Raw genomic sequence first — 27,700 nt, 5'->3', positions numbered from 1 at the left:
CAAAGGTCAGAGGTTGAGGACCAAGAACTGAAACTAAACATTCAACCATCTTTCTCGAGAATCTCTTTTTGCATCTTTTAACTATTTGTAAGTTTAGAAGGAAGTTGGAGACAATGATGCCACTTTTTGGTTTATGAATATTATGACCACCTTTATGCACCACAAACAACAGCAGAATTGCAACCGCGACCATTTACTGTATTTAAATCACACACTGCTGAGACCCACCTACCTCTTGAGGTATCTGGATGGCAACACATTCTGATCTTTGAGTTTATTTAACAATGACTTATTGTTTCTCCTTATGTGAGTAAAGGAATGTAGGCAAAGTGGGGCTCACAGCTTCAAGGGTCCTGGAGTTGTTCTTCAGCTGGGGGTGTGTTAAAGGTTAGCAGGCCATAAAGTACTACACTGAGTTTGACCTGCACACCAAATGGTGGGAGATGCCTAAACGTTTATGTTCCCGTAGAAGCCAGGGAACCCATTTAGGTCATTTTGGGGACAAGACCCAAAGTTGACCGCAGCCAAGTTAGATGAGTTATGGGAGATCAGCAGGGAGACAGGTCAACTCCTCTTTTAATCTATTGGATAATTTACCAAAGTGACCAATTAGAAGAAGTGGGTGTGTACTGGAAAAGGGACTCTAAAAACCCTTGCATAGGAAGAGAAGGTGGTGGCATTTGGTAGATCTCCTACGACCGAAGGCTTATTCGGAGTTCTGATAGGGCAGAGGGCGAAGCATTTTGGCCTTGCTTTTGCCATAGATATGAGAATACCAGAAAACCGCTTCTGGATCGGACGCAGGCATGAGATCTTTTTCAATAAAGGTTGCTCTGCCAAAGAAGAGACAGAACTGGAGTCATTCAGCGAGAGTTTGACCTGAACTCAAACACACAAATTTAAGTGACATTAGATTACATTGAGTCTCGTTCACCGACTGTGTCCCTGCCAAATGAACTGCACCGTCGACTTGAGTGTACGTATGGAATTCTCTGGGTTTTTGTTTTGTTGGAAACATTTGGGATTATGTAAGTACACAACTCGAAAGAAAAAGTAACAAATATGTAGATGTTTTCAGACCTTTTTAATGCGGAAATCTACTTACATATTCAGTGTCAGTGTTGAAAGTCGCATGCCGTCATGTACACAGAAGAAGCTTGCATGTCGACATTTTGTGACCATAATATTCTTAAAAAGTGTTTTTAGTTACCCACTTTTTTCCACTGCTTAATCATGATGTAGTTCCAGAGGACAGATACTGACATACTTAAACTGCGGTAATGTTGCGTTTAGTGAGGAATGAGTTCACTTCAAGATGAAATTTCAGCAGGACAGGAATGTGAGAATGAATTTCTTCACAGGAGAAACGCTGTAAACAAAACATGTGTTGTGTTTACTGCAAACAGCCCACTGTAATAACCCACAGTGAGAACCGGACGCAAGAGTGCAAAAGTGTACTGCTGATGTCGTTTCATGTACGTGAGTTGGAAAGTTTTGGTTGATATATTTCCGCTGTGGTAATAAAGTGAAGCATCGACACAATGAGAAGCCAATCAGATTGTCCTGAAATTGTCTCCTCCCATTTTAATTTGGCTACATTAAGGTGACTCATCTTACGGTACAGCCCAAATCAACTCTGGTCTCAGTTGATAAACCAGAAGATGCTGATCATAGTTCACATACTGCTCGTGCTCAAAATTGGAGGTAAGTATTAATGTTACATTTACTCCAGATCTGTTTTTTAAATAGATAGATAATCATCTTCCTGAAGTCATGTAGAGGAGGCACATGTGTCTCTGTTGTTAATCACCGCTGTGTTTTATTTTATTTTCAGGATGCACAGATGATCCCATCTTTGAGACAAAGACTGTTGGTGTTGGACAGAAGGTGACTCTAACATGTGACCTTCAGAAATCTTGGCATCAAACATACTTATATTGGATCAGACTTGTTTCTGGAACCTTTCCTGAAGTTTTAGCAGGAACACTGGGCAACAATCTGGAGGATTATGTTGAGACTCATCGCATAACTGCAAAACTAGAGCCTGGAAAATTAGTTTTGCATATTCTGGAAACACAGTTGACCGATGCTGCAATCTATTACTGTATAAAAGTGTCAAAGTTCAAGATGACATTCTTGAAAGGAACATTTCTGAGAATTAAAGGTAAATACAGAAAAATAGAGATTCCACTGTTTTCAGCGCTGTATTTTGCTGGACTGCATTTGTAACTTATTATAACTAACCAACTAACTAACTTATTTATTCATTTTTATTTCCCAGGACCAGAACCTGATGTCACTGCCATCACTCAAGACTCTCTCTCTGATCCGGTCCATCCAGGAGACTCAGTGACTCTACAGTGTTCGGTCCTCTCTGACTGTCAGAACAAACTGTGTCATGGAGATCACAGTGTGTTCTGGTTCAGAGCCGGATCGGATGAATCTAATCCCAGCTTTATTTACTCTCATGGTAACAGCGGTGCTGAATGTGAGACGAGTCTCGAGGCTCGATCTCCACAGAAATGTGTCTACAGCTTCTCTAAGAACATCAGCTCCTCTGATGCTGGGATTTATAACTGCGCTGTGGCCACACGTGGAGAGATTCTGTTTGGAAATGGAACAAAACTGGACGTTGAAGGTATCTGTATCATTTCATCAACATCATCATCATGTTTTGAAATTTAAGTGACATTAGATTACAGTGAGTCTCATTCACCGACTGTCTCCCTGCCAAGTGAACTGCACCGTCGACTTGAGTGAATGTATGGAATTCTCTGGGTTTTTGTATTGTTGGAAACATTTGGGATTATGTAAGTACACAACTCGACTCGATTCTTAACCTTAACGTTTCAGTGATCGGCACATGTGACTCGGACAATATAATCGTCCTTCTGTTGTGTGCTGCTGTGGCTGTAATTCTGATCATGATAGGCGTCCTCGTGTATGCCTTCAAGAAAAAGTCCTGTGATTGTTGTAATGGTAAGAGACATTATGCATTTATTGATTTATTAAAGTGAAACTCTTGCCAAAAAGCAACAGAGGCTTTATTTGCGATTGAATATGAGTCAAACCTTTGTGTGAAAGCATAATTACTATGAAAGAGGCACTTTTAAGATTTACCGTAGTTTCGTTTAACTACGGTGAATCTTAAGTGCCTCTTTCGTCGTAATTATGCTTTTACACGAAGATTTGACTCATATTCAATAGCAAATAAAGCCTTGGTTGCTTTGGCGAGAGTTTCACTTTAAACTGTTTTCCTACAGTATTATACTTCTTTAAAACATCTGCTGTTTCTGTTTTTTTTTTTAATGATACAGCTGTTGTCACACCACAAACGAACACTGCAACGGTCATTGGTGATCAGCAAAGTCAGCAGGTAAAGAATGTGAAGCAGAGTGAGACGACTGATCACTGTGTGTGGAAATCTGTTCACTCGTCTGTAATTTCTCCTTATTTTTCAGAGAAATGAGGAAGCTTTGGTTTATTCTACAGCAACATTTACCCAGAGGAAACCCGGAAAATCAGGAAGAAGACGTGCAAGAGAGGAGACAATCTACAGTGATGTCAGGACTTTTGTGATGGATTAACAATCTCAGCACTGGATTGATTAATTATTGATGCTTATGGGTAATTCTAATTCAGCTCACCTACGGCCTCCCAGTTCTTGACATGGACTTTCTTGAAGATATTCATGTGGAATCTTCTATTAAACTCATGGGACCTTGCAAAATCTTAAAGCTCTACTACATATTCTTTTTACGGTATGATTTTTTTAAAGTTTGGACCTCTCACATTTGTATTCTCAGCCTCAGTTGTCGCTCTTTTTTCACTGGATTGGGTTTGAATTTGTTCTGGACATCCAAGAGACCGTAAGGAAAGATTTTGCGCTTGTTTTTTTCCTCAAGTCATTAAAATAATATGATACATTGGATAAACTAAAATGTATTGTGTGCATTATATTTAAAAATTTGTGTTTAAATATTATTCAATGTGCAAACACTGAAATAATTTGAGTTATGTTACTTCAGTAAATACAATCAAATATGGTGCAAAAATACATTAAAGTCATACATTTTTTGGTGAAAGCCTTTAATAATTAAACCTACATTTCATGAGTGAAGATTCATCCTGCAGAGCTGTGACATGAGCTGCCTTCTTTCTCTTTCATCTGCAGTTTTCAAAGCTGTTAACTTCCTCTGAAGATTCTCATCTACTGTATGCATCTGTGCAAAACAATTATACTGAATCGGTTTATTATGAGTGTACATTTCTGTTGTTCATAAACCATCTATAAAGACACACCTCTTCACTTTGTTTATTTAAGTTCTGTACATGTGTTCAACTTTTCAGAGCTTTAACTCAGTCGGATCAACAAACATTTTGAACACTGAAATAGAAAGCAGGATTAGCAGAGTACAAAATAAAGAGTGAAAGAGCATCAACAAGACAAAACTGTTCCAAGTTTGAAGTCAGGTCGCGGTCAGCTGATATCAATCTATACTCAAGCTTGAACAGTTACCACTAGATTTAAGTGGATGCATGTATAAGCTCATCATGTTCTGAACCTCCATAGAAAATAAAAATATGATATACACAATCAAAATATTAATAAAAAACAGTTATAAGCGAAACATGTATACATACATCGTTCTTATGTTCATGAAAATCAATCAACATGTATATTGTCATGTTGTTGTAGTAATAACAATGCAATGTTAACTTGGCGCATGCAGAATCTACAGAGAATCTAGTGTACAGATACGTGTGCATGTGTTTTATTAATGGAGATGAAAAATCAAAAAGTTAAAGTTTGAGTGAAGGATGAAGTGGCAAGATGTTTTTGATGACTTAACCAAAAATAAAAAAAAATAAAATGGAAGGAGGGTCAAATAATTTAGAACAAACTGTCTTACACAAATGTTTTGTTTAGCTGGACATCACTGCCTGTCAGGCCTGGACTAAAAAGGAGGACTCAGGCAGGCTTTTATTCTGAAATTCTCTTCTCATCTCTCAAGCGAGAGTGACAAATCAATCAGGCTATGAAAAATTTCAACTATCCAGAAAAGGACAAAGATGAGGAAAATAACACACAAAACATAAAACCTCAAAAAAAAAAAGAATAAACAGAAAATCACTCCCAAAGGAGGCAAAGAAATGAGGCGGACACTACTCTATTTATGAGAAAAGACTATGAAAATTTAACAACAGAAAACACTCCAAAAGGAAGAAAATGCTTGGGCTATAAAATTAAACTACGCTACAGCTAGGCTGAAAAAACTATGAACAAAAAAACACTCAAACAGAGGGAAGAAAAAGGTTACAAAATTAAACTAAGCTTCAAACTGAGCTGAAAAAATTTACAACAAAAAATCACTCTTCTTAAGAGGAAACAAGGAATTAAAGAATACAGATGTGGGTGCTCTGGGAATGAATCAAGGTGAGGACTGTGGTCGAACGCCGAAGGTACACGAATGAACGAAACACTCTGGCACAGGACAAAGGGTGACGCGGACCATAAGACACATGAGGGTGATGGGAAACAGGTGGAAACAATCAGGGATCAGGGAAGACATCAGACCGGTGACACATGAGGAAGAGCAAGTGACCTGAAACGAGAGGAGGGTTACTTTTCAAAACAAAACAGGAAATTCACGAGACAAAAAACCCAGGACGAGACACCCCTCACTGTGACACTACATTGCTAATTCAACCCCAAAGCTTTGACAGCAGCGTAGATCTTCTCTCTCTCCGCTGCGTCTCTCGTTTCACCACTGCCTTTTTTCATAACGGTGAAGACGGCAGCAGAATAAACCTGAGAAAATATACAGATGATTAACCTGATAAATGCATTTAAAAAGTACAACAGTCCTAACTTTATTTTAGAAGGATAATCTTACCTTTAAATTGCTTAAATTCTGGTTTTGCTGCAAACCAGGGTTTTGCACAACTGTTAATTGAAAATGAGAACTGTATAATAAAATGTACAGCAGACAACAATAATAGAAAATAACAAAGAAAACAACAAGTAAATAAATAAAAAGGATTGAGTGAATTTCACCAAATTAAAGAGTAATTGCTCTGTAGATTGATAATATTCTATAGACTTTCAATGTGAATCCAGTGAAGTTAGCTTTTCCCAAATAGAACAATGTGTAAGTAATGTATCCTTACCTTTGCAATTGTCTCTGGAGTAAATGAGGACAGCTATCACAATCAGACTTAAAGCCAAAGCAGCACTAAGCAGGAACACAATCTTGTTGGCCCACATGTTGAGTGCTGAAAAATAAAAAAATGACAAATAATAAAAACATTAAAAAAAAGTGTAAAATCATCATAAAATGTGAGGACAGCTATTTGTCAAAGTATATCTTATCAGACTTCAAAGTGAACATGCACTGATGCTGACTTCACCAGTATATGAAAATGTTCTCCAGGTACCTTCAGTGTCGGGTTCTGTTCCATTTCCAAATATCTCCTCACATGTGGTCACAGCACAGTCACAAGTCGCTGCATCAGAGGAGCTGATGTTACAGAAGAAGCCATAGATACATTTCTTTGTGGAGAGTCCTTCTGGATTTTCTTGAATATTAAAACTTGGATCAACATCTGATCCGTCTCTGAAACAGCACACACTGTGTCCTCCTGGACATGTTTTGTCATCAGAGTCAGAGAGGACTGAACACTGCAGAGTCACTGAGTCTCCTGGACGGACCGGGTCAGAAGGAGGAACTGCAGTGGTTTCAGGTTCTGATCCTGAGGAATTGAAAATAGATAAAAATAAAAAAACGTACAAAACAAAAATGAAGCTGTTGGTTTTTCTTTTTTTTACTCTCTAACCCTTTCTGTGATGTATTTACCTTGAACTTTCAGGTCCATTCCTTTTAAAAATGTAAAGTTTTTGTTTTCTAATTTTAAACAGTAGTAAACTCCAGTATCACTCTGAGTTGCATTTGTGATGCGCAGGACAAAAGTTCCAGGATCTTCTGTGGTTCGGATGCGAGGATCAAAACTTGTAGAGCTAAATGTTTTATAGAATTCAGGAGGTTTTCCAGAAACAGGTCTGATCCAGAACACGGTATCTAACGGTCCACAGCGACATATCAGAGCCACGTTCTCTCCAACAGCAACAGTCTTTGTCTCAAAGCTCCGCTCCACTGTGCATCCTGAAAAGAGGTTACTTTAAATCAGCAAAAGATAAAGAATGATGTACGCCCTTTTCTAAATACGTCTAAGAGGATGCACAACACTTTAAATGCATATCTGGAGTAAATCTGATACTTCTACTTATACTCACCCACTCCGCTGAGCATCAGCAGTAAATGAAGTAGAATCATTTTCTGCTTATTCCTCTCGAGACTGCAGTCGAATCAGGTGAATTTAAAAGAAGATTCACTTTAATATAATCATATCAGGTGGGAGGCAACAGTGTCAGAGCAATCTGATTGGCTCCCGTTACGTTGGCGTGTCGCTGTACCACCACAGAGGATATAAATATCAACCATCTTTCCAACCTGAACACACGACACAACCCCAGCTGCAAGCTTCTGTTTCATGCTGGGTTTCTATAAGTGACACTGAAACTAGACACAAGGAATGATTTCACCATGTTTTCCACTTCATCTGACGCTCACTTTTGTTCAGCTGTTTAAGAAACACACACACGTCACTAAATGAAATGTAGTTTTAACTTGTTTGGTTTGGTTGTCAGGAGAAAAGAGACACAACACAACACAACACAACACGTTTCTGTGTTGCCCTCAGTCGACCATATTTATTGAGGATGTAGCTCAATTAACAGCAACACTAAAATAGACGAGAGGTGCCAATATTTAGTGATTTATGGGGTGTGATATTGTGTTAACTTGGATGTTGATTAACTTAGTACACTAAAGTGACGAGGCCTGAGTTTCAGCCGAAGTAGGTGTGAAGTTACTGCATATTTTAGATGAGAGACCAACATTTATGAGTTCGATATTCTTAAGAAGGACTCAGGACAATTTCCAGCTGTGCCTATTTGTGACAATAACCTGATATTTTTCATGGGGAGTTGTGCTATCTCCAGCAACGTTTACATTTTAAGCCGGACTATTATATCTTCCTAACCATAACCAAGTGTTTGTGCCTTAACCTAACCAGAGCACAGCGTTGTGACAGGAGAGAAACAGAAAATGGAAAACAACAAACTTGTTTGGTTTAAGTTCTCTGTGGTTTTCACAGAAACATACTTGTATGTAGGAAATGAAATGTGGCTCGATTCTCTGTGGTTTGTTTCAACACAAAACTCTCTGTGTTCAGAGGGCATCAGTGTGATTAGGGAGTGTTCACATGTAACATCTTATCCCAAACTGACAACATATTGACCAGAGGTAGCTGTCTATCAGTCAGACTGTTTACATTCCCAAAAAATATTGATAAGTGTTTCTGTAGAAGAGCTCCAGCTTTTCAGTTGCCTTGGTAATTAACAGCGTTACTAGCCAGTATTTCTGTAAGAGGACATGTTGTCAAGATGTCTGTGGACATTTATATCGTCTTCTATCAGGAACTAACTTCATCTGAACTCAATACAAATACTACATGAAGTGTACACACACTATGCTGTGTTATCCATGTGAAACTGTGAAGGTCAGAAACTTCATAACATTTTGTAAAAGTTAAATACTGGCTGGATTTCAGTGATTCTGGCAAGAGATAGGAAATCAGCAGAATAACCCAAACTTGTTTTACACAGTCTGTTATATTTATTGAAACAGTTTGTTACATATTGTGTTTCCAAGCGCACAAGAACAAGAAAAAGAATAACGACAACAATCAGAAAACAGAACAACAGTCTGATCCAGGATCACTGGCTGGTCCTGAGTACACTGGATCATTTCTGTGCATCCATGCTAACTTTATGCACAATCTTGTACAATTTTACATCTAAAATGTTTCCCACTCTCAATAATACCCTGAACACTGTCCATTTTAACGGAAGGTCTCTGTACTCAGATTGCAATTTAAAGGATAATTCCACCACTTTTACACATTAAAGTGTGTTTACAGGTCTTGGGGAGTGCTATTGCATATGTTCAGAAAAGTAGATTGAGTCTTTGTGGCTCCAGAGGAAGCTGCATGTAATCTGATACATTGCGCCCAGTGACGTCACTCAGTGGCTGTTGCATTTTGGATAATGTTGCCGCCAGGTTTTGAAAAGGAAGAAGAAGAATGAGTTGAATTAAAGAGGCGTTACCCCTCGTTACATTTGTATTGATTTAGATCATTTATTTTAAACTGTCTTTAATGAGTTCAACAGAGTGAAACACTTACATTGCCACTGAGTGATATTAGTGAAGGCAATTTATCTGGTAACATTTCTCTGGAGCTTCAAAAAGCCTTATATGACTTTTCTCACATATGCAGTCCAGATTAAACATGACATGCAACAAAGGCTCCCTGCTGATATCTTCACCGTTACATCCCCAGTTACCCTGTGATGTAACTTTTAACTGTGCACTGAGGCAGTAAGGTGTAATGTGTATATAAGCTTTACCTAATAGTCACTACTAGCTACTGTATATAAACCTGCTGAGCTCTAAATGGACTGACATCAACCAAACACGTCATTTTAAGTCACTGATCCAACCCAAAGGCCTTGACAGCAGTGTAGATCCTCTCTGTCTCTGCTGCTTCTGCATGCTTCATCACACCTCTGTCAGTTTTCATCACAGTGAAAACAACCGCAGAATAAAGTCTCATGTCATCATCTCTCTGTAAAAAGACACCAGAAGTAAAAAAAAAAAACAACAATCACAACTGTTTTAATAATGTTAATCCATCATTTAAATTCCTCACCTGTTGACGTTTTTGACCACCGCTGATTTTCTGCCCGGCAACAGCAGCTGGATTTTGGAAACAGATAATATATATATTCAACAATAAATAAGGATGGATCTTTAATGTTATAGTGTTGTATAGAGAACTGTGAGTAGCTTCTATTACCGTTGTAAAGGTAAATGAGGAAGGCTATAACAACCAGACCAGCCAAGACAGCACACAGCAGATAAACAACTGCATCAGCCATAATGGGTCCTGAAACATTATCAAAATTAAAAAAAAACATAGAAAATTACCAAACGGGGAAATTTGATTGTGTTTCATGTTGCATGGATGTTCCCATTAATTATTTAAAATATAAGAAAAACAAAACTCAATGGTTAATTTTCATATATTTTATTTGACTTACTGTATAACTTGATACTTAAATGTTCAAATGTCCTAAACAACAAAACAAACATACCTTCAATGTCCACTTTAGCTCCATTTCCAAACAGAATCTCTCCACATGTGGCCACAGCGCAGTAATAAGTCCCGGCATCAGAAGAGCTGAAGTTCTTAGAGAAGCTGTAGACACATTTCTGTGGAGATCGAGCCTCGAGACTCGTCTCACATTCAGCACCACTGTTTCCATGAGAGTAAATAAAAGTGGGATCAGATTCTTCTGATCCGGCTCTGAACCAGAACACACTGTGATCTCTGGGACACGGTTTGTTCTGGGAGTCAGAGAGGACTGAACACTGCAGAGTCACTGAGTCTCCTGGATGGACTGGACCAGATGGAGGGAGTTGAATGACGGTGGTGACATCAGGTTCTGGTCCTGGAAAATAAAGATGTTTTACTCACTTTAATGAAAATAAAAGTATTTAAATATGTTAATTAATAGTTTAAGAAAACTGTGACGTCTTTGTCACCTTGAATTTTACCTTGAATTCTTAGAAATGTTCCTTCCATAAATGTCATGTCAAGTTGCTTTTGTTTTAAACAGTAGTAAAGTCCAGTATCACTTAACTGTGCTTCACTAATATGCAGAAGAAATGTTCCATCGCCTTGTTTTGCTGTAATACGAGGAGTTTTGTTCACACCATCATAATCAAAGCTATAAGTTCCTCCCAACAACTCAGGCATGTTTCCAGAAACCAGCCGGATCCAAAACAATTGTGTTGAGAGCCAAGAGTCGTGACGGGCACAGGTCAGAGTCACATCATCTCCAACATCAACAGTCTTCATCTCAAAGTTCAGATCGTCTGTGCATCCTGAGGATAAAATGAAATAGAGCAGTGATCAACAACAGATAGATTCAGATGCTCCCTGCTCTAAACTGATGTGTGAATGTAATAAACCTAAACTGCATGTGGAGAAAAGACTTGACTACTTACGTCCGACTCTGAGCATCAGCAGTGAATAAAACACAATCAGCATTTTGTTGTTGATTCCCTTGAGACAGCAGTTAAATCAGATCGTATTAGAGGAAGATTCATCTTAATGTAACGGCATCGAGGGGGAGGGAATCATTTCAGAGCAGTCTGATTGGCTCCTCGTTACGGTGTAGTTTCAGTGAACCACCACAGTGGAAATGATATCGACCACTTTTCCAACCTTGAAACACAAACAGAACTAACAGCAAGCTTCTGTTTAGAGTTTCGTGGTGGGTTTTGTTGGACTTTGACTTTTAATCTGACACTGACTATACTGATGAAGATGTTGAGGAAACACACTCCCATCACCCTAAATGACATGTATTAAGAGAGTTTTCTGACCACAAGGACAAAGATTGCTTAAATGACACACTTTGGTGTAAAGGTGAGGATGTACATGAAGGTCCACCCACACAGGCGTTTTCACACACGTTGTTTATAATTAGACCTTTGACAGAACTGTGTGAGCATTGACAACCTGCATTTAGCTGACATACCTTCACTCTTCCTTTGCTGGTATACGTATTTATGATCCTCGACAGGACGTTCCGGTTTAATGACATCAATGTGTCTTCATCCAACTTCAGACACGTGTGTTGTTGGGCAGGACCGGGCCTTTAAATAAGGGTGCTACATAAATGACACAGTGCAGTAGTTCAGGAACATTAATCGTGGATGTATCACACCATAATGTGTAACTTGCAAACTCACTTTTGCACTCACCTGCCCCTGAAAGCACCACGGCCTCATTCTGTGTTCAAGTCAGAAATAACAAACGAGCAATGTTTGATTACATTTTTCAAAATAAAAGTACCAAAACTACTAAGTTAGCTTACCAGAAATAATGGTTTGCCTTAAAAGAACAATTTCAACCATCATTAAATGAAGCTCTGGCCAAAGTTGAGACAGGAAGATTTAACTACCATGATGTCATTCACTCAGACACAGTGGAGAACACAGACTTATTTTTTTTGTAGTTTTGGTCACAGACGGCTCTCACATTCATAGATTTCTTGATTATGCGAGGCGTCGTAATACGCATGATTAAACTTCATGTCCACGTTGCACACCTGTGCCTGTGCTCGAGCATGAGCAACCATATTATTTCCAACCTAGCCAGGGTCAAGAAAGTGTACCATGCTTGAGAGAAAGATGTACTCAGCCGTTTCTTTCGGTGATCCACAAAGATCCAGGAGCTATTTTTAAGAAATTCAGATGCTTTACATCATCATCTGCCTGTCACTCACATAGGCAGGAAGAGCACAGCGTCCATCCTCTACACTCGCTTCACTTCTCTTCAGAGGGTGAAAGTCAGCAGCAGAGCGACACTCTAACAGTGTCACAGAAACACATTCAGCTGAAGGCGACTGAGAGTTTCTGAACTATGTTAAACCACAACATAACACACTCCAACACAACACCACACACTGACACACACAATCTTTCTATCTATAGGGTCTGCAGTGTATTTGTTGGACCGGTGTGTTGTGGTCTGTGGTCTTCATCAGGGTCAGTACTGTCAATCTCATAGGTTTTTATAAGAAAAGCTCCAACTGTAAAATAGAGTTTCAAACAGAAGCTCTTCATGTTTGTTTTTCAGCTACGTACTTTCCGAAAACAGACACACAAGAACACACATTCACAGTCACCGCTGAGAAACAAACGCTGCGTGGAAACTGAAGCGTTGTTGTGGTCGGGCTTCAAACTGAGGTGAGACTCTTCTGCCTCTCTCACTCACTATTTCAGCCTCATGAAAGTGGCCTGTAACACTTTAGTGCATTCCTTTTATGGCCAGTGTTTGATATCACAACAACTTTAAAAAGGGGCAGTTACAAGAAGCAGGACGTTTGGAGACACTCCTACCAGGTCACGCTATGTCACCATCGCCTTCAACTCAGTTTTTGGGCCTCCTGATTGGTAGTTCTTGTCAGAGGGGGGAGGTGCTAATCACTCACTGGTACCAACCCTGATCTGTTCAACAAGACTTCTTAAATGAAAGAGAACTTACATGAAGTCTGCCTGATTATCCACAAACAGGTTTCACATGTGTGCTGAAGTCTAAAGTGAATGACAGGAATCAATGAACTCGTATAATGATCATATGTTTCAATACAACTGATATGTACTGTTGTAAATCTGTATTGTTGCGGCTTTAAAAACCCGATTTAGAATCAATAGTTGTACCGTAATGAGCACATTAACCAACAAATAAAACCAAAACTTGTCTTTTGTTCAACTAAAATTAGCCTTCTGAAACCTGTCTCAGCTCCTCCCTCGCTACGTATCCTGTTGAGGCCCGTAGTCAGGTTCTGTTCTGAGTAAACAGCCTTGGTGGTCGGTCAAACGCTCGACCGCAGCCTGTAGCTGTCAGTGCAGCTTGTTGCATGTGGCTTTGCTCGTTCTCACGACACGACGTGCAGAAGAGCTTCACAAAGTGTTGCAGCAACAGAACAAAGGAGGAGTTCATAAAGTTTAGAGGTTTTTCACTCAAGTTAATCATGCAGTGTATTTTCTTATCAGTGCATTTCTCTGAGGAAAGATTCATTGTGACTAAAATAAAAAAAGTTTCCATAAGTGTTTGTCTACAGTTGTGGTGAAAAGACACACAGCAGTTCACTGTCAAAACCTCAAAATGTCGGTCTGACATGTCAGTTAGACTCCAGCACTGCAACACAATGATATATTGATTATGTGTTTTTAAAAAATAATGTGTTACATTTACTGGATTTAGAAGCTGGTATAAATAACTGACACTTTGTTGTAGACAGAGTTTAACTAAGTTTATTAATAGTATCTCTTAACTCAGCTGCTCACTAAACTCTGTGACTTTTTAAGGGAGACTGATTCAACTCATCTTGATGTTTCAGTCTGAATCTCTGACATGTGTCTTTTACACACAAACACTATCATATATCTTGCAGGATAGTGAAGTTGAAGCAGCTAGTGAACGTTGCAGCACTTGATTTGACCACAAGGAAAGTGAAAAGCTGAAAGAGGAGGAGAGAGACGCCGCAAGAGTGTTTGTACTCTGTTGTTAGAGCAGCTCACCACAACCAGCACCACCTTTCTCTACAGGCAGAGTCAGCTGCTCTGCAACTGTGTTCAGAGGACCTCAGTTTGATTAGGGAGTGTTCACAGGTGACGTGTTATCCCCAACAGACAACATATTGACAGAGGTAGCTGTGTATCAGTCAGACTGTGTATATCCCCCAAAAATATTGACTAATGTTTTTGTGGGTGAGCTCGTTTTTGTTCAAGTTAAATACCGGCTGGATTTCACTGATCTGAGACAGAAATCTGCAGAATAACTAAAACTTGTTTGACACAATAACAGATGGAGTCAGTAGTTTGGCACTAGAAAGCACAGAGTTTTGTATTTATTGAAACAGCTTGTTACATATTAGTAGAACTGATCAGAAATCAGTGTTCTTCTCTAATTTCTGATCAGATCCTCTGATATCTGAGCCATGAAACATGTCAGTGCCTTCACTGATACATTGGAGCCTCTGGAGACCCCGAACAGCATAAGAAGGTAAATACAATGATCGGAAGAGTTCAACCACACATTAAATATATTTCTATATACAATATCTATTTCAACTTGTTTCTACAGTTATATGTGTATAATATGTATATAAGCTTTACCTAATAGCCACTACTAGCTACTGTATATAAACCCACTGAGCTCTAAATGGACTGACATCAACCAAACACGTCATTTTAAGTCACTGATCCAACCCAAAGGCCTTGACAGCAGTGTAGATCCTCTCTGTCTCTGCTGCTTCTGCATGCTTCATCACACCTCTGTCAGTTTTCATCACAGTGAAAACAACCGCAGAATAAAGTCTCATGTCATCATCTCTCTGTGAAAATACACCAGAAGACAAAGTTAAAAACACAAACAATCACAACTGTTTCAATAAAGTTAATCCATCATTTAAATTCCTCACCCGTTGACTTTTTTGACCACCATTGATTTTCTGCCCGGCAACAGCAGCTGGATTTTGGAAACAGAAAGTATAGAATTAACAATAAATAAGGATGGAGAAGCTTTAATGTTATAGTGTTGTATAGAGAACTGTGAGTAGCTTCTATTACCGTTGTAACAACCAGACTCTTTTTCCTTCATGGCGTAAATGAGGAAGGCATTAACAACCAGACTTACAGCCAAGACAGCACACAGCAGATAAATAAGAGCATCAGCCGTACTGGTTCCTGAAACAAAAAACAATGTTTAATGTTACCTCCTTGTTACCATTACTTGTTTAATAACAAGAAAAACACTCAGTAGTTGATTTTCATAGATTTTATTCGACTCAATGTATAAGTTGAAACTTAAATGTTCAGATTTCCTAAATAACAGAACAGTGTTACCTTCAATGTCCACTTTAGCTCCATTTCCAAACAGTATCTCTCCACATGTGGCCACAGCACAGTAGTAAGTTCCAGCATCAGAGGAGCTGATGTTCTTAGAGAAGTGATGAACGCAGCTTTTCTGAGTGTCAGATCTGTCTTCACATTCATCACGTCTGTTTCCATCAGTGTAGAGGATGTTTGGATGAGATTTATCTGATCCGACTCTGAACCAAAACACACTGTGATCTCCTGGACATGTTTTAGTGTCAGAGTCAGAGAGGACTGAACACTGGAGAGTCTTCAAGTCTCCTGGACGGACTGGATCAGAGGCTGTCGGCTGCTGAACAACAGTGTAGTTTGATGTCCTCTGAGTGTTTCCTGTGTGATGTTTCAGTGAAGTTAAAGAACATTAACACAATGAAGCTGAAAGTGGTTAAAGTGTCTCCAAAACATTGCAAAAGACAGATCACATATTTACCTTTTAATGACAAATAGGTTCCACTGCAAATATTCTTATTCAAGTCTATGAATGTACAGTGATACATTCCCTCGTCTTCTTCAGTTGTGCTAAAAATGGTCAGATTACTAATATTCTTCTCAACTTTCAGATCCAATCTAGATTCAGGAAACTCTGGTCTGAACACAGGTTTATAATTATTCCTAAGTGCCACAATTAATTTCAGATCATCTCCGACACTCTGCTTGTACCAGTAAATATCACGGCGAAACTCATCAGAAGGCAGAACACATGTGAAGGTCACAGGTTCACCAAGTTGAACTGTGGTCACTGGAACCAGAGCATCTAAAAGAAATTAAAACGTACAATAGATTAATCAGTAAATGACAATTAGAGTATAATGTTAACAAAGATAAAAGATAATCACACTAACCACCATACTCTACATCTAGTTTGCATTAAGATACCTAAATGAGAAAATATAATCGTCTTGATTCGACAGCACTTACATCCTTGATGAAGGAGAAGCAGTGTAACGCAGAACACGATCATCTTGACACACTGACTTTATGAGGAAGCTTGTTTGTATTTCAGAGAGTGAAGATGGTGACGTGTTCAAGACGCTCAGACCATCTAATGCTTCTGATTGGTTATCAAAGAATATACAGTCAAAGTACATTTCCTGCCACAAACATGTTGTCCTGCTCTGTGTGAAACCTGTTACCTCTCTCTCTCACGCACTCACTAAACTCTTTGATGTTTTGACATTTTGCTAATATATCCCTTTCTCAGATACCTGATACCACCTCTCACTCTCCCGTATAGTTTAGTGAACGGAGTGAAGCTGTGCAAGAATCAGACCTGGGGCCTCCAAGACAGAACAACGGTCGGTGGTGGCTATCAGAGCAGAGGGAAAGTTCAGCAGTAATGTTGTCTAGTGGCAGTAAATTAACAGTATGTTTGCCCATAAATAAACTCTTCAGCTCCTCACAAGAAGACTTTATGTTTCAGTGACAGCTAGCATGTAAAAAACACTCGACCCGACCTGAAAAACCCTCAAAATTTAGTAGTGTCCTCTTTTTGGGGATTCAGAATATGGTCACCCTAGCTATCAATGTTAATGATGTTGAGTTTGCTAGAATGGCAGTCTGGTCGCTCAAGTTCTACCCTCGCCAATTTACCATTTTCCAAAATGTTAATAAGCATGGGTAAACGTTCTCTTAAATCTATGATCTGGGCGCTGTATCGGAGGCAGCTGGACTTGTTTAACTTTCTTGAAGACGTGTCACCCCTCATCCAAGAGGCTTCTTCTCTTCTAACTAACTGGAGTGGAGTTGCAAGGTTTTAAACTCTGTGTGGGAGTGTCCTTACAGAGTCGTTAAGGACACGTGAGTTTCAGATTCATTAGGGTCACTTGTTAGTCGTTCAACCAGCCTTCATGTGGGTTGCTACAGCCAGGTGAGTCCAGGTGTGAATGGCTGTTAAGCTGTCTGGAGAGAGAACTCAGTACAGCGTTGTAGGTGATAAGTAATGTCTAAGGTCACCTCCTCTGTTCAAGGACGGTCGTTCCAGTTCGACATCAATGGATTCCTTTACTTCTCTTTCAAACTAACTGTCTTCTCTCGCCAAGATGTTCACATTGTTGTCCTCAAAGGAATACGTTTCTCCTTCAGATGTAAGTGGATCTGCTCTGGATCTTTAAGCGGTCCAGTTTGGGTAACCAACCGTAGTACCTTCAACAGTAGCTGTTCTGCCTCTGTGTCTGCCAGCTTGTTGTTTCTGATGGCTGACTCTGTTGTTCTGATGAGATCTACTACCGGTATCTGTGCTGTGATGTAGATGTACTTATTTTTCTTGGTGAGAGCTTCTGTTCTATGTGAGTTGCTTTGACGTGCCTGTACAGAGATGACCAAGTACCTTGATTTACCATGACCTGGATGTCTGAGAGATTCTTGCACAGCCTCACTCCATTCACTAAACTATACATCCCAACTAATAGATGGATTTAAATTAGGCTGATATTGATCAATTGGCAGTCTCAAATTTGAGAAGTGTCACACTGGAGCGAAATGTAATTGTCCAATCACTGTCTGTTCTACTATAAAGCAAGTGAGAGGTGATAACTAGTATCTGAGAGAGGGATGTATTTGCAGAAATGGATACAAAATGAAAACCATTTCAAGTTGAGAACAAACGTACACAGCTTGACAAAATAAATAACAAAGATTTAGATGTTTTCAGACCTTTTAAAACAGAAATCTACATACATATTTTGTGCCAGTGCAGGAAGTAGTATGCCGTTGTGTACACTGAAGAAGCTGCACTGCTTCACCATGATTTACACTGAACAAAAATGTAAATGCAACACTTTTGTTTTTGCTGCCATTTTCCATGAGCTGAACTCAAAGATCTAAAACATTTTCTATATACACAAAAGACAATTTCTCTCAAATATTGTTCACAATTCTGTCTAAATCTGTGCAAGTGAGCACTTCTCCTTTGCCGAGATAATCCATCCCACCCCACAGGTGTGGCATATCAAGATGCTGATTAGACAGCATCATTATTGTGCAGTTTTATCATCCAGCACAATGCCACAGATTTCGCAAGTTTTGAGGGAGCGTGCATTTGGCATGCTGACTGCAGGAATGTCCTCCAGAGCTGTTGCCGTGAATTGAATGTTCATTTCTCTACCATAAGCAGTCTCCAAGACAATTTGCAGTACATCCAACCGGCCTCACAACCGCAGACCACGTGTAACCACACCAGTCCAGAACCTCCACATCCAGCATGTTCACCTCCAAGATCGTCTGAGACCAGCCACCCAGACAGCTGCTGCAATAATCGGTTTGCGTAACCAAAGAATTTCTGCACAAACTGTCAGAAACCATCTCAGGGAAGCTCCTCTGCATGCTCGTCGTCCTCATCGGGGTCTTGACCTGACTGCAGTTCGTCGTCGTAACCGAGTAGGCAAATGCTCACATTCGATGGCGTCTGGCATGTTGGAGAGGTGTTTTCTTCACGGATGAATCCCGTTTTCACTGTTCATGGCAGATGGTAGACAGCGTGTGTGGCGTCGTGTGGGTGAGCGGTTTGCTGATGTCAACGTTGTGGATCCAGTCGCCCATAGTGGCGGTGAGGGTTGTGGTATGGGCAGGTGTATGTTATGGACAACGAACACTGGTGCATTTTATTGATGGCATTTTGAATGCACAGAGATACCGTGACGAGATCCTGAGGCCCATCGTTGTGCCATTCATCCACGACCATCACCTCATGTTGCAGCATGATAATGCACGGCTCAGTGTTGCAAGAATCTGTACACAATTCCTGGAAGCTGAAAACTTCCCAGTTCTTGCATGGCCAACATGCTCACCGGACATGTCACCCATTAAGCATGTTTGGGATGCTCTGGATACGACACGTATACGACATGTATATGATACGTATACATTAGCGTGTTCCAGTTCCTGCCAATATCCAGCAACTTAGCACAGCCATCGAAGAGGAGTGGATCAACATTCCACAGGTCACAATCAGCAACCAGATCAACTCTAAGTGAAGGAGATGTGTTGCGCTGCGTGAGGTAAATAGTGGTCACACCAGATACTGACTGGTTTTCTGACCCCCCCAATAAAGCAAAACTGTACATTTCAGAGTCGCCTTTTAGCGTGGCTTTTATTGTGTATATAGAAAATGTTTTAGATCTTTAAGTTCAGCTCATGAAAAATGGGAGCAAAAACAAAAGTGTTGCTTTAATTTTTTTGTTCAGTGTAGTTCCCGAGGACAGATACTGTACAAAAACATTGTTTTTTAGACTACTGACATTTAATAGATTTAAACTGTGGTGATGTTGAGGTTAGTGAGGAATGAGTTCACCTCAAGATGAAACTTCAGCAGGACAGGAATGTGAGAAATGAATTTCTTCACAGGAGAAACGCTGTAAACAAAATATGTGTTGTGTTTACTGTTAACAGCCCACTGTAATAACCCATAGTGAGAACCGGACGCGGGAGGGCAAAAGTGTTCTGCTGATGTCGTTTCATGTACGTGAGTTGGAAAGTTTTGGTTGATATATTTCCGCTGTGGTAATACAGTGAAGCATCGACACAATGAGAAGCCAATCAGATTGTCCTGAAATTGTCTCCTCCCATTTTAATTTGGCTACATTAAGGTGACTCATCTTACAGTACAGCCCAAATCAACTCTGGTCTCCGTTGGTAAACCAGAAGATGCTGATCATAGTTCACGTACTGCTCGTGCTCAGAATTGGAGGTAAGTATTTAAGTTACATTTATTCCAGATGTTTTTTTAAATAGATAATTATCTTCCTGCAGTCATGTAGAGGAGGCACATGTGTCTCTGTTGTTAATCACTGCTGTGTTTAATTTTATTTTCAGGATGCACAGATGATCCCATCTTTGAAACGAAGACTGTTGGTGTTGGACAGAATGTGACTCTAACATGTGACCGCCAGACTCGGCATTACACATATTTATATTGGATCCGACTTGTTTCTGGAAACTTTCCTGAATTTTTAGGAGGAACATTTGCCGCTAATGTAGAAGATTTTGTTCAGACTTATCGCATCACGACAAAACAAGAGCCTGGAAAATTTGTTTTGTATATTCCTGAAGCACAGTTGAGTGATACTGCAATCTATTACTGTATAACAGTGAAAACTTTCAAGATGGCATTCATGAAAGGAACATTTCTGACAATTAAAGGGAAATACAGCAAAATAGAGATTCTACTGTTTTCAGAGCTGGTTTGTGCTACAGTGCATTTATAACTTATTATAACTAACCAACTAACTTACTTATTAATTCATTTTTATTTCCCAGGACCAGAACCTGATGTCACCGACATCACCCAAGACTCTCTGTCTGATCCGGTCCATCCAGGAGACTCAGTGACTCTGCAGTGTTCAGTCCTCTCTGACTCTCAGAACAAACCGTGTCCAGGAGGACACAGTGTGTTCTGGTTCAGAGCCGGATCAGATGAATCTAATCCCAGTTTTATTTACTCTCATGGAAACAGCGGTGCTGGATGTGAGACGAGTCTTGAGGCTCGATCTCCACAGAAATGTGTCTACAGCTTCTCTAAGAACATCAGCTCCTCTGATGCCGGGACTTATTACTGCGCTGTGGCCACATGTGGAGAGATTCTGTTTGGAAATGGAACAAAACTGGAAGTTGAAGGTATCTGTATCATTTTATCAACATCATCTCATCTGATAGTGTAAATTATCGATAACTATTTCTTAACCTTGATGTTTCAGTGATCGGCACATGTGACTCAGACAACATAATCGTCCTTCTGTTGTGTGCTGCTGTGTCTGTAAGTCTGATCGTGATAGGCGTCCTCGTGTATGCCTTCAAGAAAAAGTCTTGTGATTGTTGTAAAGGTAAGAGACACTATGCATTTATTGATTTGTTAAACTGTTTTCCTACAGTGTTATACTTGTTTAAAACATCTGCCATTTATGTGTTTTAATAATACAGCTGTTGTCGCACCGCAAACAGGAGCTGCAACAGTCAGTGGTGATCAGCAAAGTCAGCAGGTAAAGAATGTGAAGCCGAGTAAGAAGAGTGATCACTTTGTGTGGAAATCTGTTCGCTCATCTGTAATTTTGCTCTGTATTTTACAGAGAAATGAGGACGCTTTAGTTTATTCTACAGCAACTTTTACCCAGAGGAAACCCCAAAAGTCAGGAAGAAGACGTGCAAGAGAGGAGACGATCTACAGTGATGTCAGGGCTTTTGTAATAGATTAACAATCTCAGCACTGGATTGATTGATTGATCTTTTTTCACTGGATTGGGTTTGAATTTGTTCTGGACATCCAAGAGACCGTAAGGAAACTTGTATTCAAATATGTATTCAATTAAATTGTTGCCGCTGGATTTGTACAGTAATCATATTAATACTAGAAGTATATTTATCAGAACAAATGATCTGTCTTTTTGAAAAAAATATATTTTTCATCAGTTTTCACTTTCTTGTTGTGTAAGGTTGTTTTAATTGGTTCTGTGTTGTGTTAATGTGGTTTTATCGCATCCTGAAGTTATTGGTCCAGCATTAAAAAACGATTACCACAGATTTTGTTAGATTTTGCGCTTGCTTTTTTCCTCCAGTCATTAAAATAAGATAATACAGTGGATAAACTAAAATGTATTGTGTGCGTTTAAATATTTGTGGTGACTGAACATTATTCAACATGCAAACACTGAAATAGAAACAGAAAATCAAATATGGTGCAAAAATACGTTAAAGTCATAAATTTTTTGGTGAAAGCTTTTAATAATTACACCTACATTTTATAAGTGAAGATTCATCCTGCAGAGCTGTGACATGAGCTGCCTTCTGTCTCTTTCATCTGTGGTTTTAAAGCCGTGAACTACCTCTCAAGATTCTCATCTATGCATCTGTGCAAAACAATTATACTGAATAGATTTATTATGTGTGTACATTGTTGTTTCTGTAGTTCATAAACCATCTATAAAGACACACCTCTTTACTTTTTTTATTTAAGTTCTGCACATGTGTGTAACTTTTCAGAGCTTTAACTCAGTCAGATCAATAAACATTATTGAGCACTGAAATAAAAAGCAGGATTAGCAAAGTACAAAATAAAGAGTGAAAGAGCACCAACAAGACAAATCTGTTCCAAGTTTGAAGTCAGGTCGTGGTCAGCTGATTTCCATCTATACTCAAGCTTGAACAGTTACCACTAGATTTGAGTGGATGCATGTATAAGTTCATCATGTTCTGAACCTCTGTAGAAAAGAAAAATATGATATACATCAATTAAAAAAACATCAAAATAATATTGATAATGAAAAAACAGTTAACATATAAACATATATCTTTCTTATATTCATGAAAATCCATCAGCATGTATATTGTCATGTTGTCGTAGTAATAACAATGCAACTGCAATGCAATGTTAACTTGGCGCATACAGAATCTACAGAGAATCTACTGTACAGATATGTGTGCATGTATTTTATTAATGGAGATGAAAAATTAAAAAGTTAAAGTTTGAGTGAAGGATGAAGTGGCCAGATGTTTTTGATGACTTAACCAAAGATTTTTTTAAAAATGGAAGGAGGGTCAAATAATTTAGAACAAACCGTCTTAAACAAATGTTTTGTTTAGCTGGACATCACTGCCTGTCAGGCCTGGAATAAAAAGGAGGACTCAGATGCAGAATTGAGAACAGTTAAGGCAGGCTTTTATTCTGAAGTTCTCTTATCTCTTAAGCCAGAGTGACAAATCAATCAAGCAGAAACAACAGAAACAGAACCGAAAATCACTCCCAAAGGAGGCAAAGGAATGAGGCAGACACTACTCTATTCTATGAGAAAAGACTACGAAAATCTAACAACAGAAAATGCTCCAGAAGGAGGAAAATGCTTGGGCTATAAAATTAAAATACGCTACAAGTAGGCTGAAAAAACTATGAACAAAAAACCACTCAAACAGAGGGAAGAAAAAGGCTACAAAATTAAACTAAGCTTCAAACTGAGCTGAAAAAATGTACAAAAAAAATCCCTCTTCTTAAGAGGAAACAAGAAATCAAAGAATACAGACGTGGGTGCTCTGGGCATGAATCAAGGCGAGGACTGTGGTTGAAGGCTGAAGGTAAACGAATGAACGAAACACTCTGGCACAGGACAAAGGGAGACGCGGACCATAAGACACATGAGGGTGATGGGAAACAGGTGGAAACAATCAGGGATCAGGGAAGACATCAGACCGGTAAAAGACGAGGAAGAGCAAGTTACCTGAAACGAGAGGAGAGTTACTTTTCAAAGTAAACAGGAAATTCACGAGACAAAAAACCCAGGACGAGACACCCCTCACTGTGACACTACATTGCTAATTCAACCCCAAAGCTTTGACAGCAGCGTAGATCTTCTCTCTCCCCGCTGCGTCTCTGGTTTCACCACTGCCTTTTTTCATAACGGTGAAGACGGCAGCAGAATAAACCTGAGAATATATACAGATGATTAACCTGATAAATGCATTTAAAAAGCACAACAGTCCTAACTTTATTTTAGAAGGATAATCTTACCTTTAAATTGCTTAAATTCTGGTTTTGCTGCTCAGCATGTTTTTGCACGCCTGTTAATTAAAAAGGAGAACTGTCTTATAAAATGTACAGCAGATTACAATAATAGAAAATAACAAAGAATACAGCAAATGAATAAATTAAAAGGTTTGAGTGAATTTCACTAAAATAAAGAGTAATGGTTCTGTAGGTTGATTATATTCTATAGACTTTCAGTGTGAATCCAGTTTTGTTAGCTTTTCCCAAATAGAACAATGTGTAAGTAATGTATCCTTACCTTTGCAAATGTCTCTGGAGTAAATGAGGACAGCTATCACAATCAGACTTAAAGCCAAAGCAGCACAGAGCAGGAACACAATCGTATTGGCCCACATGTTGAGTGCTGAAAAATAAAAAAAATGACAAATATTAAAAACTTAGAAAATCATAAAATGTAAAGACAATTATTTGTCAAAGTATATCTTATCGGACTTCCAAGTGAACATACACTGATGCTGACTTCACCAGTATATGAAAATGTTCTCCAGCTACCTTCAGTGTCGGGTTCTGTTCCATGTCCAAATATCTCCCCACATGTGGCAACAGCACAGTCACAAGTCGCTGCATCAGAGGAGCTGAGGTTCCAGAAGAAGCCGTAGATACATTTCTTTGAGGAGAGTCCTTCTTGGTTTTCTTGAACATGATTCAAACTTGGATCAACATCTGATCTGTCTCTGAAACAGCACACACTGTGTCCTCCTGGACATGTTTTGTCATCAGAGTCAGAGAGGACTGAACACTGCAGAGTCACTGAGTCTCCTGGACGGACCGGGTCAGAAGGAGGAACTGAAGTGGTTTCAGGTTCTGATCCTGAGGAATTGAAAATAGATAAAAAGAAAACATACAAAACAAAAATGAAGCTGTTGATTTTTCATTTTTTTACTCTCTAACCTTTTCTGTGATGTATTTACCTTGAACTTTCAGGTCCACTCCTTTCAAAAATGTTTTTGAGTTTTTGTTTTCTATTTTCAAACAGTAGTAAACTCCAGTATCACTCTGAGTTGCATTTCTAATGCGCAGGACAAAAGTTCCAGACTCTTCTGTGGTTTGGATGCGAGGATCAACACTTGTAGAGCTAAATGTTTTATAGAATTCAGGAGGTTTTCCAGAAACAGGTCTGATCCAGAACACGGTATCATACGGTCCACAGCGACATATCAGAGCCACGTTCTCTCCAACAGCAACAGTCTTTGTCTCAAAGCTCCGCTCCACTGTGCATCCTGAAAAGAGGTTATTTTGAATCAACAAAAGATAAAGACTGATGTCACCATGTCCTAAATAAGAGGACATACAACACTTATCACCTTATCAGGAGTAAATCTGATACCTCTACTTATACTCACCCACTCCGCTGAGCGTCAGCAGTAAATGAAGTAGAATCATTTTCTGCTTATTCCTCTCGAGACTGCAGTTGAATCAGATGAATTTAAAAGAAGATTCACTTCAATATAATCATATCAAGTGGGAGGCAACACTGTCAGAGCAATCTGATTGGCCTCCGGTTACGTTGGCGTGTCGCTGTTCCACCACAGAGGATATAAATATCAACCATCTTTCCAACCTGAACACGCAACACAACCCCAGCTGCAAGCTTCTGTTTCATGCTGGGTTTTTTAAAACTGACACTGAAACTGAACACAAGGAATGATTTCACCTTGTTTTCCACTTCATCTGACGCTGTTTAGGAAACACACACACGTTACTAAATGAAATGTAGTTTTACCTTGTTTGGTTGTCAGGAGAAAAGAGACACAACACAACACGTTTCTGTGTTGCCTTCAGTCACGACGATATTTATTGAGGTTGTAGCTCAATTAACAGAAACACTAAAATAGCTGACAGGTGCCAATATTTAGTGATTTATGGGGTGTGATAATGTCTTAAATTGGATGTTGATTAACTTAGTACACCAAAGTGATGAGGCCTGAGTTTCAGCAGAAGTAGGTGTGAAGTTACTGCATATTTTAGATGAGAGACCAACAATTGTAAGTGCGATATTCTTAAGAAGGACTCAGGACATCTTCCAACTGTGCCTATTTGTGACAATAACCTGATATTTTTGATGGGGAGTTGTGCTATCTTCAGCAATGTTTAGATTTTAAGCTGGACTTTTATATCTATAAACCATAACCAAGTGTGTGTGCCTTAACCTAACCAGAGCACAGCCTTGTGACAGGAGAGAAACAGTAAAATGGAAAACAAAAAACTTGTTTGGTTTAAGTTCTCTGTGGTTTTCACAGAAGCGTACTTGTATGTAGGAAATGAAACGTGGCTCGATTCTCTGTGGTTTGTTTCAACACAAAGCCTCTCTGTGTTCAGAGGGCATCAGTGTGATTAGGGAGTGTTCACATGTAACAATTTATCCAAAACTGACAACATATTGACCAGAGGTAGCTCTGTATCAGTCAGACTGTTTACATTCCCCAAAAAATATTGATAAGTGTTTCTGTAGGAGAGCTCCAGCTTTTCAGTTACCTTGATAATTAACAGCATTAATAGCCAGTATTTCTGTAAGAGGACATTTATATGGTATTCTATCAGGAAGTAACTTCATCTGAACTCACCACAAATATTACATGAAGTGTACACACACTTTGCTGTGAGATCCATGTGAAACTGTGAAGGTCAGAAACTTGATAACATGATTTGTTTTTGTTAAAGTTAAATACTGGCTTGATTTCAGTGATTCTGGCAAGAGATAGAAAATCAGCAGAATAACCCAAACTTCTTTTACAAAGTTTGTTATATTTATTGAAACAGTTTGTTACATATTGTGTTTCCAAGCACACAAGCACAAGAAAAAGGATAACGACAACAACCAGAAAACAGAAGAACAGTCTGATCCAGGATCACTGGCTGGTCCTGAGTACACTGGATCATTTCTGTGCATCCATGCTAACTTTATGCACAATCTTGTACAATTTTACATCTCAAATGTTTCCCACTCTCACTATTAACCTGATCACTATCCATTTTAACGGAAGGTCTCTGTACTCATGTTACAATTTAAAGGGTAATTCCACCAATTTTACACATTAAAGTGTGTTTTCAGTTCTTGGGGAGTGCTACTGCATATGTTCAGAAAAGTAAATTGAGTCTTTGTGGCTCTGGAGGAAGCTGCATATAATCTGATAAATTGCCTCTACTGACGTCACACAGTGGCTGTTGCATTTTGGGTAATGTTGCCGCCAGGTTTTGAAAAGGAAGAAGAATGTGTTGAATTAAAGAGGTGGTACCTCTCGTTCTGCTTGTGTTGTTTTAGATTATTTGTTTTTAAACTGTCTTGAATGAGTACAACAGAGTGAAACGCTTTATTTCCAAACCTTAAGCCTACATTTCCCACAATGCAACAGCCACTGAGTGATACCACTAGAGGCAATCTATCTAGTATCATTTCTCTGGAGCTTCAAAAGGCCTTATATGACTTTTCGCACATATGCAGTCCAGACATGAAAACACACTTAAAATGGGTTAAATTGGTGGGGCTGCCCTTTAAGAATTCACCTCGGATGAATGAGGAGGTTTAGAGATCACAAGCAAC

The 27,700-nt window shown here is 39.2% G+C and overlaps 3 protein-coding genes across 3 annotated transcripts; 2 read left to right on the top strand and 1 right to left on the bottom strand.

Moving 5' to 3' along the window:
- Window positions 1-1,661: 1,661 nt before the first annotated feature.
- On the top strand, window positions 1,662-3,941 carry LOC115568678 (uncharacterized). Its single transcript, XM_030396183.1, has 6 exons — window positions 1,662-1,704; window positions 1,835-2,164; window positions 2,282-2,638; window positions 2,854-2,979; window positions 3,318-3,376; window positions 3,462-3,941. The coding sequence occupies exons 1-6, from the start codon at window positions 1,662-1,664 to the stop codon at window positions 3,585-3,587; spliced, it is 1,041 nt and encodes a 346-aa protein (XP_030252043.1). The 3' UTR covers window positions 3,588-3,941.
- A 4,182-nt stretch (window positions 3,942-8,123) lies between these two features.
- Window positions 8,124-11,252, bottom strand: LOC115568676 (uncharacterized). Its single transcript, XM_030396182.1, has 4 exons — window positions 11,193-11,252; window positions 10,740-11,069; window positions 10,277-10,633; window positions 8,124-8,128 (listed from the first exon to the last, which is right to left on the bottom strand). Exons 1-4 carry the CDS (start codon window positions 11,233-11,235, stop codon window positions 8,124-8,126), a joined length of 735 nt encoding a protein of 244 aa, XP_030252042.1. The 5' UTR covers window positions 11,236-11,252.
- Window positions 11,253-20,276: 9,024 nt separating this feature from the next.
- Window positions 20,277-21,289, top strand: LOC115568675 (signal-regulatory protein beta-2-like). The gene is made up of 3 exons (XM_030396181.1): window positions 20,277-20,319; window positions 20,445-20,780; window positions 20,889-21,289. Exons 1-3 carry the CDS (start codon window positions 20,277-20,279, stop codon window positions 21,287-21,289), a joined length of 780 nt encoding a protein of 259 aa, XP_030252041.1.
- The last annotated feature ends 6,411 nt before the right edge of the window (window positions 21,290-27,700 follow it).

Source organism: Sparus aurata, chromosome 18 (assembly GCF_900880675.1).
Source record: "Sparus aurata chromosome 18, fSpaAur1.1, whole genome shotgun sequence".
NCBI classification, from domain to species: Eukaryota; Metazoa; Chordata; class Actinopteri; order Spariformes; family Sparidae; genus Sparus; species Sparus aurata.
Note: the sequence above shows the minus strand (reverse complement) of the source record. Positions and strands in the feature narration are given on the sequence as shown.

What these genes read in the sequence shown, in the direction of transcription:
- LOC115568678 (XM_030396183.1), top strand. Translation starts at nt 1,662, where the DNA reads ATGCTGATCATAGTTCACATACTGCTCGTGCTCAAAATTGGAG. An exon ending in AACAAAACTGGACGTTGAAG is followed by an intron (nt 2,639 to 2,853) that starts GTATCTGTATCA and finishes TTAACGTTTCAG; the next exon opens with TGATCGGCACATGTGACTCG. An exon ending in GTCCTGTGATTGTTGTAATG is followed by an intron (nt 2,980 to 3,317) that starts GTAAGAGACATT and finishes TTAATGATACAG; the next exon opens with CTGTTGTCACACCACAAACG.
- LOC115568675 (XM_030396181.1), top strand. Translation starts at nt 20,277, where the DNA reads ATGCTGATCATAGTTCACGTACTGCTCGTGCTCAGAATTGGAG. An exon ending in GCTCGTGCTCAGAATTGGAG is followed by an intron (nt 20,320 to 20,444) that starts GTAAGTATTTAA and finishes TTTTATTTTCAG; the next exon opens with GATGCACAGATGATCCCATC. An exon ending in GACAATTAAAGGGAAATACA is followed by an intron (nt 20,781 to 20,888) that starts GCAAAATAGAGA and finishes TTTATTTCCCAG; the next exon opens with GACCAGAACCTGATGTCACC.
- LOC115568676 (XM_030396182.1), bottom strand. Translation starts at nt 11,235, where the DNA reads ATGCTGATTGTGTTTTATTCACTGCTGATGCTCAGAGTCGGAC. An exon ending in GCTGATGCTCAGAGTCGGAC is followed by an intron (nt 11,070 to 11,192) that starts GTAAGTAGTCAA and finishes TTTTATCCTCAG; the next exon opens with GATGCACAGACGATCTGAAC. An exon ending in AACATTTCTAAGAATTCAAG is followed by an intron (nt 10,634 to 10,739) that starts GTAAAATTCAAG and finishes TTTATTTTCCAG; the next exon opens with GACCAGAACCTGATGTCACC.